The 15,168-nt window shown below is 44.1% G+C and overlaps 1 protein-coding gene across 1 annotated transcript; it reads right to left on the bottom strand.

The window, feature by feature from the left end:
• Positions 1-2,690: 2,690 nt before the first annotated feature.
• Positions 2,691-11,204, bottom strand: GCSAM (germinal center associated signaling and motility). The gene is made up of 6 exons (XM_059687864.1): positions 11,007-11,204; positions 9,015-9,083; positions 6,529-6,573; positions 5,488-5,534; positions 3,795-3,823; positions 2,691-2,936 (listed from the first exon to the last, which is right to left on the bottom strand). The coding sequence occupies exons 1-6, from the start codon at positions 11,033-11,035 to the stop codon at positions 2,691-2,693; spliced, it is 465 nt and encodes a 154-aa protein (XP_059543847.1). The 5' UTR covers positions 11,036-11,204.
• Positions 11,205-15,168: the final 3,964 nt, after the last annotated feature.

Genomic DNA, 15,168 nt, shown 5'->3' with positions numbered 1-15,168 from the left:
TCTGAAGACTTCTGTGGAGTCCTGGGGCACACCCTTTTCATTCTGCCTATGCCCTTCCACCCCTGAGAATAGCTGTAGCCCTCGTTACCCAAGGTTGTCCTAATAATGTCCACATTTGAATTTATTTGTTGTCAACGGTCGATTTTCCTCACCTATCTTTGCCCTTTTCTTGTACCTCTCTTATGTTCTAAATAAGAATTTGTTCACTGACTCAGGGATTATTTATAGGTACTAGTATGAACCTAAAACAGAAACCACAGAGCCCACAGTAGCTGCATTAAATGTGCCTCCGTGAACTTTGGCTGTGTACAGTTGAGACCAACATGGGGGAGGGGAATTTTCGGATATATTTGTGACTTGAGGATAAAATTTAAATCCTCAGCCTCATTTTTTTAAAAATCAAGAACAGGAATTTTTAACTAGGGAGTTGCATCCTCAACCCTTTACAACTGTATACAAATATTGTGTGTGTGTGCATGTTCTGTGATGAGGATATACAACTTTCATCAGAAATCCTAAAATCCATAAAAAGGATCAGCAATATAAACAGACATTGTAGGTATTTCAAAGGACTCTTCTACTCAAAAATAATTTCCTCTCATAATCCCTCAAATTTTATTATAAGAACAACTTTCTTTGGTTAAGCACTTATAATTAGTATGTTCCTGATAAAAGGCATATACTGTTTCAGACAGGTAATACTTTCACATGATAAGACTCAAACAAATATAACTTATCATGTTAAGTTGAGAAAATTTGAGCCCATCAGCTTCCATAACAGTTCAATATCCAAGTGAAAGTTTCCGGCATAAAACACAGAATTCTGGGTTTCTGCTGCTAGAGGACTGATGGGTACCCTGGATTGGGTACATCAACCAGTGGTTTCTCTGTACATCATGAAGTTTTTTGTTTCCCTTTGCTCCATGTATTCAGGATCTGTGTTAAATGGTTTACATACATTAGATGTAATCTTCCTGTGTCTGGGTGAAGAGTTAAGCCTCCAAGTTCCATGCTCAAGGTCATGGAGAGAGGAAGAGATAGAACCAGGATTTTAATAATCGATTATTTGACTCTGGATTCCACACACTGTCCCCTACACCATGTTAATTTTCTTGTACAGTATTGCCTGCGACCACCCATGCCTCCTTTCGAACTTGAGTCAATCTTGGCTGAGTGTCAAAGTTATGGTTCCATGTGAAAGAATTCTGCTAAAAACAAGAAGTTAATGGAGGATAAGATACTAGGATGTGATTGGCTTCACAAATCTCTTACTATTTTAAAATCCCTAAAATTAAGACAATGCATGGGTTAAAACAGGAAGTTGAAAACACAGGTGCGAATATAGAAATAGTCTAATTTGTTAGTTGTTGTTGGGCTCACTCATCTAATTTGTGGTTTAATATTTCCATACCATTGTATTGGTACCTGCTCTTATGAGTTACATCAATACCCAAACACATTTCTGTTTAGTTCATCTCAATTCTGATTGTTTAGGGCAAGGGTCTACAAACTAATCTCCTGTGGTACCTCAGACATTACGTAAACAAATGACTATGGCTGTATTATTCCAATAAGATTTTATTTACACAAAAAAAGGCAGTTGGCCAGATTTGGCCCATGGGCCACAGGTCGATGACCTCTCTTTTAGGGGCATACATAATTCTAGGAACCCTGAAGAAAAGATGAGGGAAAATAAATAATCAGAGCATATGAAGAAGTACTCATTTGAGAAGGGATGTGTGTATATGTTATTTTCCCCACCTAGACATTTTATGCATATTTTATACAGGACATATTACTTAATACTCATACATACCATAGAGTAGAGTATATTGGAAGTACATTGGAAGAACACTAAATTGGAAGCCAGGAAATCAGATCCCAGATAAGGTTATGCCTCTAACTTGCAACATTACTTTGGGCTAATAAGCCAAAAAAAGATAGTGGGAGTAGGATCTCCAAAGATCTTTCTATTCTATCATTGTTTGATGCTATGATTTCTTTTACTAAGATTTAAATGCCAAATTAAAAAAAAATATATGGACTCAAATCATATAAAAATTACATAAAATTTTGGCCTGAGATGTACTGATTCAACACATGTATCCAACTAAGCCACCAGAGCCAGAAAGTGAAAGGACACTATGCAAAGGACCCATTTAGAGGCATGGAATGAGCAGAACATACAGGCGCCCACCTGGAAGGCTAGGAGTGAGGAGGTGGGCCCACAGACACGTGTGGAATGAATGAATTCCTTGTGACTTCAAAGGACAACCGTGTGGACATTTTATAAGAACCTGGGCAGAGGAGCAAAAATCATTGTGACCAGGGAGCCCCACCTGCCTCTGAGCACAGCAGCCATTTCCAAAGCCATTTGGAGCCAAATATGGTCCTTCCCTTCTCAAAGAGCGGTTTTCAGGATCATTGGTCGGTTTTTGGATGTTGAATACTGAGTAGGATCTAAGAAGCCCCGTGGTTTACAAACCATGCTCTGCAGAAATCCCTGTAGAAAGGGCTGTTGTGTGCAGGTGGCGATGAGGGTGGGAGAGTTAAGCAGAGCTCCCCACCCGCCAGCTGTTATGTGCTGGTGTGGAACACATGTTGGTGCACTGCTTCATTATGGATGGGAAAACTCAGCCTCAGAGGGGCGTGGACGTGGACGTGGCTTTTGCAGGGCATGAGAGGAGATTCTACTGGACACTGAGAAGCTCATATTCACCTTCCGGGGCAGGTGGATGCCTAGGGGTGGGAGGCACATGGAGAAGTGAGTACTCAGTCTCGGTTCCTCTCAGCGACTCTCTGGGCCTCCGGACCTGGCAGGGAACGTTCTCATAGTACTCCTCGGCAGAGTTCCCTGATGGCCTCCTGCCAAGGACCCTGTGATCGATGAGGGTGTAGCACAGCTCCTCTGCAGAGTTCTGGTCAGCGCTGTCCTGCTGGTCAGAGAGCCATCATCAAGACTTGGCCTCTTGTCATTCTCTTTACTCTTCAGTCTCAACATATGCTCGACCCTGGGTAAAGCCCGTCTTCCACAAACCACGTCCCCTCCATCTCTTGGCCTTTTTTGCCTGAATGGCTGCCCCTCCCCTCACACCTAGCCCAGGCAGCCAGAATGCTCAAAGTGCCTGGAGTATTCAGCCTTCCCGGGCCCATGCTCTCTGCCCCTGTTTCTGTGGGACTCCTGGCCATTCCATGTAATTCCCAGTCTCAGGACCCTGAGAACAGCCCCTTCTTACAAAAGAGAACACTCTCATGACACCTAAATATGACTGGGTTATGATATTTAACCACCCAGGCCAGATAACATAAAGGGAGATGATGGAAGAGAAGGTCTCATTCAATGAAGCCTCAGGAGATTAAAAGCAAAATATACAGGAAAGAGCAGGGATTTGGGGGTGAGGCTTGGTTCTGAATCAGGCCCCTGCCATCTCGAAAGCTGTCTGGCTTTGGGGAATTTCACTTAATCTCTCAGTTTTCTCATCTGTAAAAAGGGGAGGGGGGCGTACCAATCTTACAGGGTTGTGGCGACAGTTATGTGAGATGATGCACGCACACTGCCTGGCATGAACTAAGTGCTCAGTAAATGTTCGTTTCTTTCAATAAATAGTACAACAGAGGTGCTGCTGCTTCTGCCATCAGGCCTGCATACATCCCTGGGCTTAGAAGCATGAGCACCTAATGGTTTTCTTTCATGTCTAGGTCAGAAGGCGTCTTGCAGGACAACTTCTCCTGCCATTTGGAGTGTCTACATTTTTACCATCAACTCAGAAAAGGCTTAGAGATGCTCATATTACCTGCTGGGTAGCAGTGGATGTTCCTCCACCTGAGAAAGAAAATACACTCAATGAATTTCAGGTCATGGGGAGGTTTGAGGAGGGGACTGGGATACAAGCAACCAGAGAGCCAAGGAACAGCTGGAACAGCCCTTATCAGGGCTACAGCTCATCCCTGGGGAATGGCAAGGCCATTGAAACAAGACACGTCCAGAGCTGTGCTCAGGCTGAGATGAGTGGAGGGAGACTTATTCGGTGGGTTTTCAGTTAAGAAATCACACTTCCCTACCGCCTGCCCTCTCATCTCTTCTTTTTTACACAAAATTCATTGCATGCCTACTCTGCACCAAGCCTTGAGGAGACAAATAACCAGACACTGTCCCTGTACTTAAGGGGCTCACAGGCGAGCACAGGCAAGGGCCTATGAGAGATCCACAACACAGGGAATGGCGGTAGTTTTTACTGTAGGTGACGGGGGAGGGTGGTAGCATGGAGGCTGGTGCTCAAGGAAAGCTTTGCAGAGGAGAAAACTCTTAAGCTGAACATTCCCACTCCAGAACCTGCTGCAGATAAAAACAGAAGCAGGCCAATTTTTCAAAAGCAGTTGGCCCTGGCGATTCAGCCAAGAGGCAAATGGACACACTTGCTACCCCTTGCAAACACACCGGCACAATAAGCAAATCTGAGCTTTCACATAGAAGCCTCATGATACCACCCTGCCAGGGAGGTGGGTGTGCCCATGTTAGCCACCTGATCATACGTGTTTGGATTTATTCTTCCTCCCTACCGACACTCAGGAGGCTCATCACTCCATGAGGTCCCATGGCCCTGCTGGGCTCCCCTGGTTATCCCACAGGAAAAGGGTGTGTGAGTTTCAGCAGAACTGGCCCTGTTTCTACCATGTTTTGCTCTGATGCAGATTAGGGTTTCCGAGGAACCACAATTCCCCTGGGTAAAAGGGCCAGGGGTGGGAGGGCTGTATTATTCACTCACACACCTTACAGGGTTCGTTTCTAAGATTCAGAATGAATAAGCTAGGCTCTCCTCTTTAAGCCCAGAAGGCAAAGGCAAACTTTGTGTTTCTTCTTTAGAAATGCAGTGGCCTGTCCTCAGGCCTATACTTTCTTATTTTCTTTCTTACTTGTGATAACCATTCACCACTCTCTCCTTCTCAAATCCTTTTGTCTCCTTAACTTCAGCCCTGTTCTGTTGCCAGAGACCATTGCATAAACTCCTACATGGTCTTCCACCACCTGCTTTTGCCATTCCTGACCACAATTTGTGCTCTGCACAGCAACCTGGGTGATATCTTAAATGCCCCTTGTTCAAAGCCCTGCAGTTCTCAAGACAGGAGCCCCATTCCTAAATGTGAGCACCAGGCCCTGCCCCTCCTCTGTGTTCTCTGTGCCCAAGCTGGCCTCCTTGCTGCTCCTTCTGAGTGCCTCAGACCTCCACCTTTTGCATTTACTGTTCCCAGTTAACTCCTTCAAACCTAGGAACTAACTGAAGCATATGGAGATCAATAAGCCAATCCCTGCTTCAATGAGCTCACAGTCTAGTGGAGAAACAGAGCCATACAGGTGGACAAATTGCAGCAAAAATGTGTAAGTTTTGTACAGAAATATGCCCACGGAGCTCTGGGAACACACAGAAGGGGCAGTTTGAAAGTGTAAATCTATCAAAAGTGAAAATTGATGTGAAAGCAATAACTTACCTTCCTTTGGGAAATCTTGCCTGGCTTTAAAAATGTGCATCTTTTTCCTGCAAAAGAGAAGGAAAGTAAATTGCTTGTTTCAAAATTCAGAAACTCTCAAAGGAAATTATACCTTCTATAAAAGTTTATTTTTAACTTTTTCTTTTGTTCAAGTTATAGGCCTTTTTTATTACCTTCTTCAGCACAGAGAAATAAGAGGATAGAAAAAAAAGGAAAAAGGAAGGAGACCAAGTAGAATCTAATATTTTTGTATAAATTTTCTCTCCTCCTCCCTTTTCTAAGGCTGATATGAAATGGATTTAGAGGTGAAGAATTATGGTGATGTTATAGTAGTATTTTTGGAGATTTTTTGACAAAATATTAATTTCTTTCATATCATATGAGTTAAGAAGCCATTGATATTTCAAATCCCAGCCTTAATCCCAGTCTATGATCTCTAAACAAACAACTGAACAAAACAGATACGTCCAATCTGAGCACAGAGGTAACCACACTATATAGATGACCCCCTGGAAAACACACAATATAAATATAATAGAAGCCCTATCATCTCAGGAATCAAGGACGGCATCTGCTCTAAGGAGAATGACCATATGTCCTGGTTTGCTATGACAGTCTAGTTAAATGTTGTTACCAATTATTTTTGGCATCCCTGTCACTCTCAAAAGTTTCCCAGTTTGGATAATGAATTATATGATCACTCTGGTTATAAATTTTCTGTGCAAGGGACAGAAATGTGTGCTGTCCACAGAGACACTGGGATTTGCAGTGTGGGAAAGGGGTCTTTCTCTGCACTGGCAGCCAGTTTCATCCTTGCTTCCGAGGCTTTCCCATTTGAGGAGCCGTACCACCCATGAGACTCTTGTTCCTGTTTTTTAAGCAAACTTGAAACATCGCTTTCCTAAGTCAGATGATCGTCAGGGCTAGTGACAGGCTTCCGCTGTGGCCACAGACAGCAGGGAGTTCACAGGTAACTTACAGCAAATACCACACTCAAACCACACGTAGGGAAATAACTCCTGAATACAATACTCCACTCACCATGGGAGGCAGAAACACCCTTCAGCCATGTGGCGGCCCCAGCACCTAAAATACCGGAGAGATGACACAGATCACAAGGTTGGTTTCTACAGCTTTGTCAGGGTCACTCTCTTCCCTGTGACATTTCTGTGAAAATCTTGTTTCTCTCTCCAAGAGGGCATTCATTCTTGGTGACTTGGACACATCTATCATGCTAGGATGCCTTGGTCCTTTCAGGACATCAACTGCCCTTTGGAAATATGAAGATGACACTATCCACTCCTAAGCCTTCTTCTGTGTTCTCAGAAAAGGAAAAGGCTCTCATTCTCACTTCCAGCGAGTTACTTGGTCCCTGGTGATGATGGACACACAGAGTTATCTCCAGAAAATCAAGGCATAAGTGTGCGTAGATTTTAGAAATTGCTTCCAGGTACGAGCTAGTTAATACTTACACAGGATTCCACTGCACTCTGAATTTCCTCTGGACACACTATATTATAATTACCTGCTCACTTGTTTTTATCCCACACTAGACTGTGAGCTTCATACATGTGGGGACCATGCTTAACATCATGGTATATATCACCAACATATGCCACAGTACCTGGCACACAGAAAATATATTTTCAATAAATATTTGATAAATGAATAAGGAGCTAAGAACAGAGCAACGCTAACTGGCTCAGGAGATCATCAAATCTGCCTTGTTATACTCTTTACAGTAGAAAGGCCAGATCTCCCTGCAGGCAGACATCTAGGCTGAAGTCTAAAGTGTCCTCTGGGCATCTTTCTGAAGATGAGGTGCAGTCAAAGCCCACATTAACATTGTGTATTCCAGGAACACTATGAAAAGACTTTTGGAAAACACCACCCAACAGTATCTTCCCCAGTGAGCTTTCCCAGGAAGTTCACCAGAAAGGGAAGTGGAGGTGAGGCTGCTGCATGTGACCTTGGCTGTGGGCACTAGGGTGGCTGAGTGTTCGAGGGTCAATGTACCATCAGAGCCTTTGGGACTGAGAATCATGGCTATAGTGTTTCCTTCTGTTTAGGCTATATTCAGAGTACTGTAAGACATTTGTTTATATCTCCTGTTTCTGTGGCTAAAGACACACCAGAAGAAAACCATCAAATCATACCAAAGCTAAGAAATCAGATTCACGGGAATGGGATGAAAGGAGTCTATTGATTTTGAGTTACTGGCTCAATATCTCTGGCCTTCTTGAACCACAGTTTCTTAATCTATAACAGTGATGGCGAACCTTTTGTGCTTGGCATGTCAGCATTTTGAAAAACCCTAACTTAACTCTGGTGCCGTGTCACATATAGAAATTTTTTGATATTTGCAACCATAGTAAAACAAAGACTTATATTTTTCATATTTATTTTATATATTTAAATGCCATTTAACAAAGAAAAATCAACCAAAAAAATGAGTTCACGTGTCACCTCTGACATGCGTGTCATAGGTTCGCCATCACTGATATATAACATGAGGATACTTACACTGCTTACCTCATGGAGGTCAAGTAAAGTTAAATATAAGCTAAAGCTACTTTTAAACCAGCTATTTCCCCCACTCAATGTTTCGGCAATATGTTCCTGCATTTTAATTAAGATGTTTTGGTTTGGGGTGGGCTCAGATAACCCCTGTGAAGGAGGCCAGACAAATGTCTATGACACAAGGCTATGGGCCAGCAGTTCCAGGTTCCCATCTCTTGCACAAATCTTCTCTGGCTCCCCAGTCTACCTGATATCTCCCTTGTTATAATGTCCATGGCCCTCTGTCCTGTTCCATCATTTGGAGTACATGAATTAACATATGTCCTTAGTTTACAGTGAATAAATGCATACTATTGGGGGGAATCTCTGGGACCCTAATTCCTAACCCAAGATTTGGCTTAGTGGTTGCTTTTTAATTGATATTCTTTTAAAACCTTGTCTAGAAATCATGGGGAAAGAGCAGAACACTACAGGCCACAGAACAACTGGCTTTGGCACCCTTTGGGATTCTTGGGCTCAGGGACACTATTTCCATACATTAGTGATTCCTGGCATTCAGAGGACCTGGTTAGAGAGGACTGATGAGGACGTCTTGGTTTAACAGCATCCAGGTAATCACACACATTTTGCTCCACAAACCTTCCAACAATTGTAGTGATGAGGGGGATATGGCCATTTCAGAAATAGAACCTTAGAGCTTAAAAATGAAATGCCTGGGATGGAACTTGAACACAAAGGTACTTGAGGTAGACAAGCAAAGAGACAATAGAAAATAGGGGTTTTCTAATTGTTAACAGTTACACTAAGCTTCTAGCAAAATGGCACATCTCTTGTCCAAAGGTTCACAATGATGTTGTCTTTTATCTTGTCTCCTCATTTACTATCATTACAACTGTGGTTGGGTCTAAGCAGGGTCCTCTATGGTGGGGTAAGTGATGTCCAGGATCTGACCGACTTCACTCTTCATGGGCAAAGGCTGGGAGAGGTTCTGCTGGGTTTGCTCTGACCTGGATGTTCTCTGCTTGAGGTTTTGGTTTCTCAGATCCCAGGGTATCTCTTGAGTGCTCTGTTGCCACCTAAAACTCAACATACCAGGACTGAGTTAAGTATTTCCAAGCTTCCCACCTCTCTTCATAATTTTTCCAACTTTCCTTATTTCTGCTATTTGTGTTGTAACCCCAGACCACCTCAGCTTCCCCTTTTTGCCTTCACTTATGCCTTCCTAAAGCATACACCATGATCTTTGATCTGACCTTCTCTCTATTACCATAACAAGAGCCTGTCAATGTTTTCTATGCACAACCAAGCCCAAATAATTTGTTCCCAAATGCCTGGAATTCTCATGATGACCCTGAGACTATCAGTGTTTAGAAAGGCTTATCTGCTTGATGCAGTTTTAGGGATTATACACAGGAATGAGGGAGGACACTGGTTTTGTTTCATGTAAATTGCCTTCTTTCACAGAAAGCACCAAGACAGAGAGAATAGGATAAAAGGGGGGGGAAAAGGTAAATTAAGAAAACAAAAACAAAACAATAAAAACCCCCACACACTAGCCAATTTGGCTCAGTGGATAGAGTGCTGGCCTGCAGACTGAAGGGTCATGGGTTTGATTCTGGTCAAGGGCGTGCATTTCGGTTGCAGCTCAATCCCTGGCCCAAGTTGGGGTCCCTGTCCCTTCCACTCTCTTTAGAAATCAATGGAGAAATAGCCTCGGATGAGGGTTAACAAAAACAACAATAAAAAAACCCCACCAATAAATTGTTTTATTGTTTGGATTGGGTTTTTGTACAACCATCTTTTCATTTGCTGGAGGTAGAGATAAAAAGAAACTAATAATTAGACACTACTTACTATATGTTAGCTATTTACTATATGCTTTATACATATATACCTATACACATTATAAATACTAGTTATTATACTATACATACTTACTAGATATACTATACATACTATGTATACTACTAATAAAAGTATATAATGTATATGACATATACACTTTCTATTTAATCCCAGAATAAATTTATGATATATACATATATTATGATTATTTTTTTACTAATGAGGAAACTGAGGCCAAAAGTTTGGTAACTCGTCTGAAGACCCCCCCAACCAGTAAGTGGAAAGGATGAATTTGCTTTTGGCTAATTCCTGTTTTGATTTTAATGAAGATGATGGTCAAGAAAACTACCTTCTAATTATTGAACCCTCCTATGTATGAGGAACTATGCCAGCATCACACACATTAGAACCCTCCATGGTAGATATTGTATTACTATTGCCATTTGAAATGGGGAAACTGAGGTCCAGAAAAGTTAAGGTAAGTTCTCTACCAATGTCAATGACCCCTGTTTACCTGTTGCAGGAAGTGTGGCAGACATGACCTCATAACGGCAGGAAGCTTGCTATTTATTTTGAATTTAAATAGTGATTAAAATGGTGACAGTGTTGACTGACCGGGGTGGCTCAGTAGTTGATTGTGGACCTATGAACCAGAAGGTCATGGGTCAAACTCCAGTCGGGCACATGCCCAGGTTGTGGGCTCAACCTTCAGTGTGAGGTGTGCAAGAGGCAGCTGATGGATGATTCTCTCTCATCATTGATGTTTCTATCTCTCTCACCCTCTCTCTTCCTCTCTGAAGTCAATAAAAATATATTAAAAAAAGAAAAAGGTGGTAGTGTCTTAAGCTTCTTGTGGTGCATTAAGAGCTCAGGAGAGCATCCCTGCCTGGGCCTTGGAAAGTTGTTCTACTGCAGAGACCTCCCTTGATAAAGTCCTCTCCTTTCAGCTGTTTTCGCCGGTTGCTTCTCCTTCAGGAGAAGGCCAAATCTATAAGGAATTGAAATTGGTGTCTGGTACATAGCAGGCACTTCACGCTTCTCAGTTCTTATTCAATTCCCTTCCTCCCTCTTCTAAGAACAGACCTCTTTTTCTATTTCTGACTACATTGCCCTGACCCATCTCCTCTGGTCTTTCGTAGGGAGTCTGCACTCACCTGTTTTCCCTCAGCAGAGAGTTGCCCATCCTCTCAGTCCTCCGGTGCCCTCCCCTCAGCCTGCCTTGCTCTCTGACAGGGCAGCTCCTGAAAGAGATAGGCTGCGTTGTTCTGGCCACCAGTGCAGAGTGAGCTAAAAGGAGAAGACTATCTCTCTGCAGAGGGGAGGAGCCTGAAGAGAAAGTCAGAGGTGCACACGTGCACAACTTCCTAAAATGTCAGAGCCTGAAAGAACCAGCCTATTGTTCTCAACAGAAGTGTTGGTCAATGAGAGCTCGGAGCCCCTGGGGCAGCCCCATTTGCAATTACAGACCAGCCATGCAGTTTTCCCATCAGACACCTAAATTTATTAAACCGTTTTGTAGCCTTCAAAAAATGAGAAGGAGGGATTTGATTTTAAGACAAGAGAAGTTTAAAGCAAATTAAAGTGAAGCTACAGACCAGTAGAAAATAATAGCAAGACATACATCAGATAAAAAAAATATTTTTATTCAGAATATATAAAGACTTTCAAAACAAAGAAGAAAACAGACATCCAATAAGAAAATGGGGGAAAAAATATTTGAACAGACTCTTCATCAAAGGAAATATACTGATGGCAAATAAATACATGAAAAGACGCTTAACACTATGGTCATTAGGAGAGGTAAATCAAAACCACAGTGCAGTACATTACATGCCAATAGGATGGCTAACAGTGAAAACAAAAACAAAAGCCGATAATACCAAGTGTTAGCAAGGAATGTAGGGCATCTGGAAGTCTCATGCATTGCCCTTGGCAAAACAATGTGGCAGTTTCTTAAGAAGTTAAGCATAGCCTTGCCATACAATTTAGCAATCCCACTCCTAGATGTCTATCCAAGTGAAATCTACACTAATAAGAGACAAAGATGCTAATTGACTATACCTTTGCTATCCCTAAGCCATGCCCATCAGCCAATCAGAGCGACTATATTCAAATTAAACCAACCAAGATGGCGACTGGCAGCTAAGGAGCTGGAGCAAGCGGGAGGCTTGGTTGCCCTGGCGATGGAGGAAGCCAAGCTTCCTGCCTGCCCTGAGCTGGCTGTGACCTCCCCTCATGGCAACAAAGTTTCAATTATAGAAGACAAATAAATCCCAGATACCTGCTTCCAGCCAGCCTCCACTGGGAGCTTGGTGGCTGGGGGTTGTGGCCAGCCTGCAAACAGCCATCATCCCCTTACCCAGGCTGGTCACACCCTCATGGGGTGAGGGTCCCCGCTGGGGGGCTTAGCCAGCTTGAAAACAGCCCTCAGCCCCTCACCCAGACAGGCCAGGCACCCCAGCAGGACCCCCAATCCTGAAGGGGCTGTGGCCAGCCTGCAAACAGCCACCAGCCCCTCACCCAGGCTGTCCAGACACCTCAGCGGGGATCCCCACCCTGAAGGGGCTGTGGCCAGCCTGCAAACGGCCATCAGCCACTCATCCAGGCTGGCCACACCCTCATGGGGTGAGGGTCCCTGCTGGGGGGTTTGGCCAGCCTACAAACAACCATCAGCCCCTCACCCAGGCTGGCCAGGCATCCCAGGGAGGACCCCCACCCAAAAAGGACTGTGTCCAGCCTACAAACAGCCATCAGCCCCTCACCTAGGCTGGCCAGGCACTCCTATATAATAAAAGGGCAATATGCAAATTGACCCTAACAGCAGAATGACTGGGAATGACTGGTCACTATGACACACACTGACCACCAGGGGGGCAGATGCTCAATGCATGAGCTGCCCCCTGGTGGTCAGTGTTCTCCAACAGGGGGAACTCTGCTCAACCACAAGCCAGGCTTACGGCTGCCAGTACAGTGGTGGTGGTGGGAGCATCTCCTACCTCCTCAGCAGAGCTAAAGATGTCAGACTGCAGCTTAGGCCTGCTTCCCACTAGCAAGTGGACATCCCCCGAGGGCTCCCAGGCTGCCAGAGGGATGTCTGACTGCCAGTTTAGGCCCAATCACCCAGGGAGTGGGCCTAAGCTAGCAGGTGGTCATCCCTGGAGGGGTCTCAGACTGCGAGAGGGCACAGGCCGGGCTGAGGGACCCCCCAAGTGCACAAATTTTTGTGCACCGGGCCTCTAATAAAATATAAAGACCTCCAGGGAACCTGCATGCAACGTTAATAGCTGCGTTACTTTAATTCAATGGTTTTCAACCTGTGGGTCATGACCCCTTTGAGGGTCGAGTGACCCTTTCACAGGGGTCACCTAAAACATATTGTTTTTGTGATTAATCACTATGCTTTAATTATGTTCAATTTGTAACAATGAATATACATCCTGCATATCAGATATTTACATTATGATTCATAACAGTAGTAAAATTACAGTTATGAAGTAGCAAGGAAAATAATTTTATGGTTGGGGGTCACCACAACATGAGGAAATGTATTAAAGGGTCGCGGCATTAGGAAGGTTGAGAACCACTGCTTTAATTACTTCACAAAAAGTGATGGCTCAAGTGTTGCACCCACACAAAGGAATACTGCCCAGCAATAAAAAGGATTGGACTACTGATGTATGAAGCAACATGGCTGAATCTCAAATTATGCTAAGTGGTGCTAAGTGAAGGAAGCCAGACTTAAAGTCTACTTTTTGTGATATTCAGTCAGGACAAGGCCAAACTGTAGGGACAGAAAACATCAGTGGTGGCCAGGAGAATGGGTGGGGGAGGGGTAGACTTTCAAGAGGCAGGAAGAAATTTGTTTTTGTTGTTCTTCTGTAATTTGTGGTAGTAGTTACATGACTGCATGCATTTCTTATAATTCAGAGAGCTGTATACCAAAAAGGTTGCATTTTTACTGTATATGTCTCAATAGAAAAATGAGGTTAAAAAAAGAAATAAACTAGGAGACAAGAATCACATATTTTTTTTATTATCTTTACTAGAAGCCCTGTGCACAAAAATTTGTGCACTGGCAGGGGAGGAGGGTCCCTCATCCCAACCTGTTAACCTCTCACAGTCTGGGACCCCTTGGGAGATAACCACCTGCTGGCTTAGGCCCGCTCCCTGGGTGGCAGGTGGCACGCCCAATCCTGCAGTGTCTGCCCTGTCACCCCTGGTCACAGATGGCAGGCCCGAATCCCACGCAGGGGTGGGAGGCAGCTGGGGATCTCACTGCCACCTGCCCCGCCAACCCCACCCACCCCGCCCAAGACCCCGGATCCCGCGCTGGGTCAGGTGGCAGCTCAGATCACGCTGCCGCCCGCCCGACCCACCCCACCTCCCCTCCCTGCATACAGCAGGCCAGGATCTAGTGCTGGGGAGGCACAGTGGGATATGCCTGTAGTATGCAAATTAGCCACCATCTTTGTTGGCTGTTAATTTGCATATTGCACTGATTAGCCAATGGGAGGCATAGCAAAGGTACGGTCAATTACCATGTTTGTCTATTATTAGATTAGATATTTGATAGCTGGTTCCAGTTTGGTCACTCACTCGTTTTTCTATTCCTTCAACAAATCAATTTTGAGCACATACTGTATTCTGGACATCGTGGGTTCAATGGTGAACAGAGCAGATACCAGCCTGCCCTCATGGAACTCCTTGAAATAAAATAAAAGGAAACACAAAATGCTTTATTGCTTGTCCTGGAGAAATGTAGAGGGCATACCTATAACAGTCAGGAGCAGCATGGGGAGGGAGCTTAGCAAAAACAGTGTTGGAGAAACTGGGGTGCTAGTTGTGCCATACCAGACTCATCACGCATCACTCTTGCCCCTATAGCTGCTGTCTTTGTGGGGGATTTCCTCAGTTTCCTTCTGCACTACCTGGAGGTCAGTGGCAGGGAACAGACTTTCTCAGCATCATGGAGGAAAGATAAAATGGACATGAAAGCTTAGCCAGTGAGTAGGACTGCTGTCAACTCCTCACCAGTGAGAATTAGTCTGTCCCAACCCCTGGGTATGGCAGCTTGAGCAAACAGCATATACCCTGCCCCATAAGTAGTTCAATTAGTTCCAGGATTGAGCAAAGGTTTTTTGTTTTTGTTGTGTGTGTGTGTGTGTGTGTGTGTGTGTGTGTGTGTGTTTTGAAGGTTTCAAATGTACTTTATTTCTCCAATCATGCCATATTTTAATGGGTACACAGTGCTTTCACTTGCCATCACTTTTGAGTTGGTTTTGAAACAATTCATTATCACACCAACTGGGGTGATTA

The sequence above is a fragment of the Myotis daubentonii genome, chromosome 3 (assembly GCF_963259705.1).
Source record: "Myotis daubentonii chromosome 3, mMyoDau2.1, whole genome shotgun sequence".
Lineage (NCBI taxonomy): Eukaryota > Metazoa > Chordata > Mammalia > Chiroptera > Vespertilionidae > Myotis > Myotis daubentonii.
The sequence above is the reverse complement of the archived record's forward strand: the minus strand, read 5'-3'. Positions and strand labels throughout refer to the sequence as shown.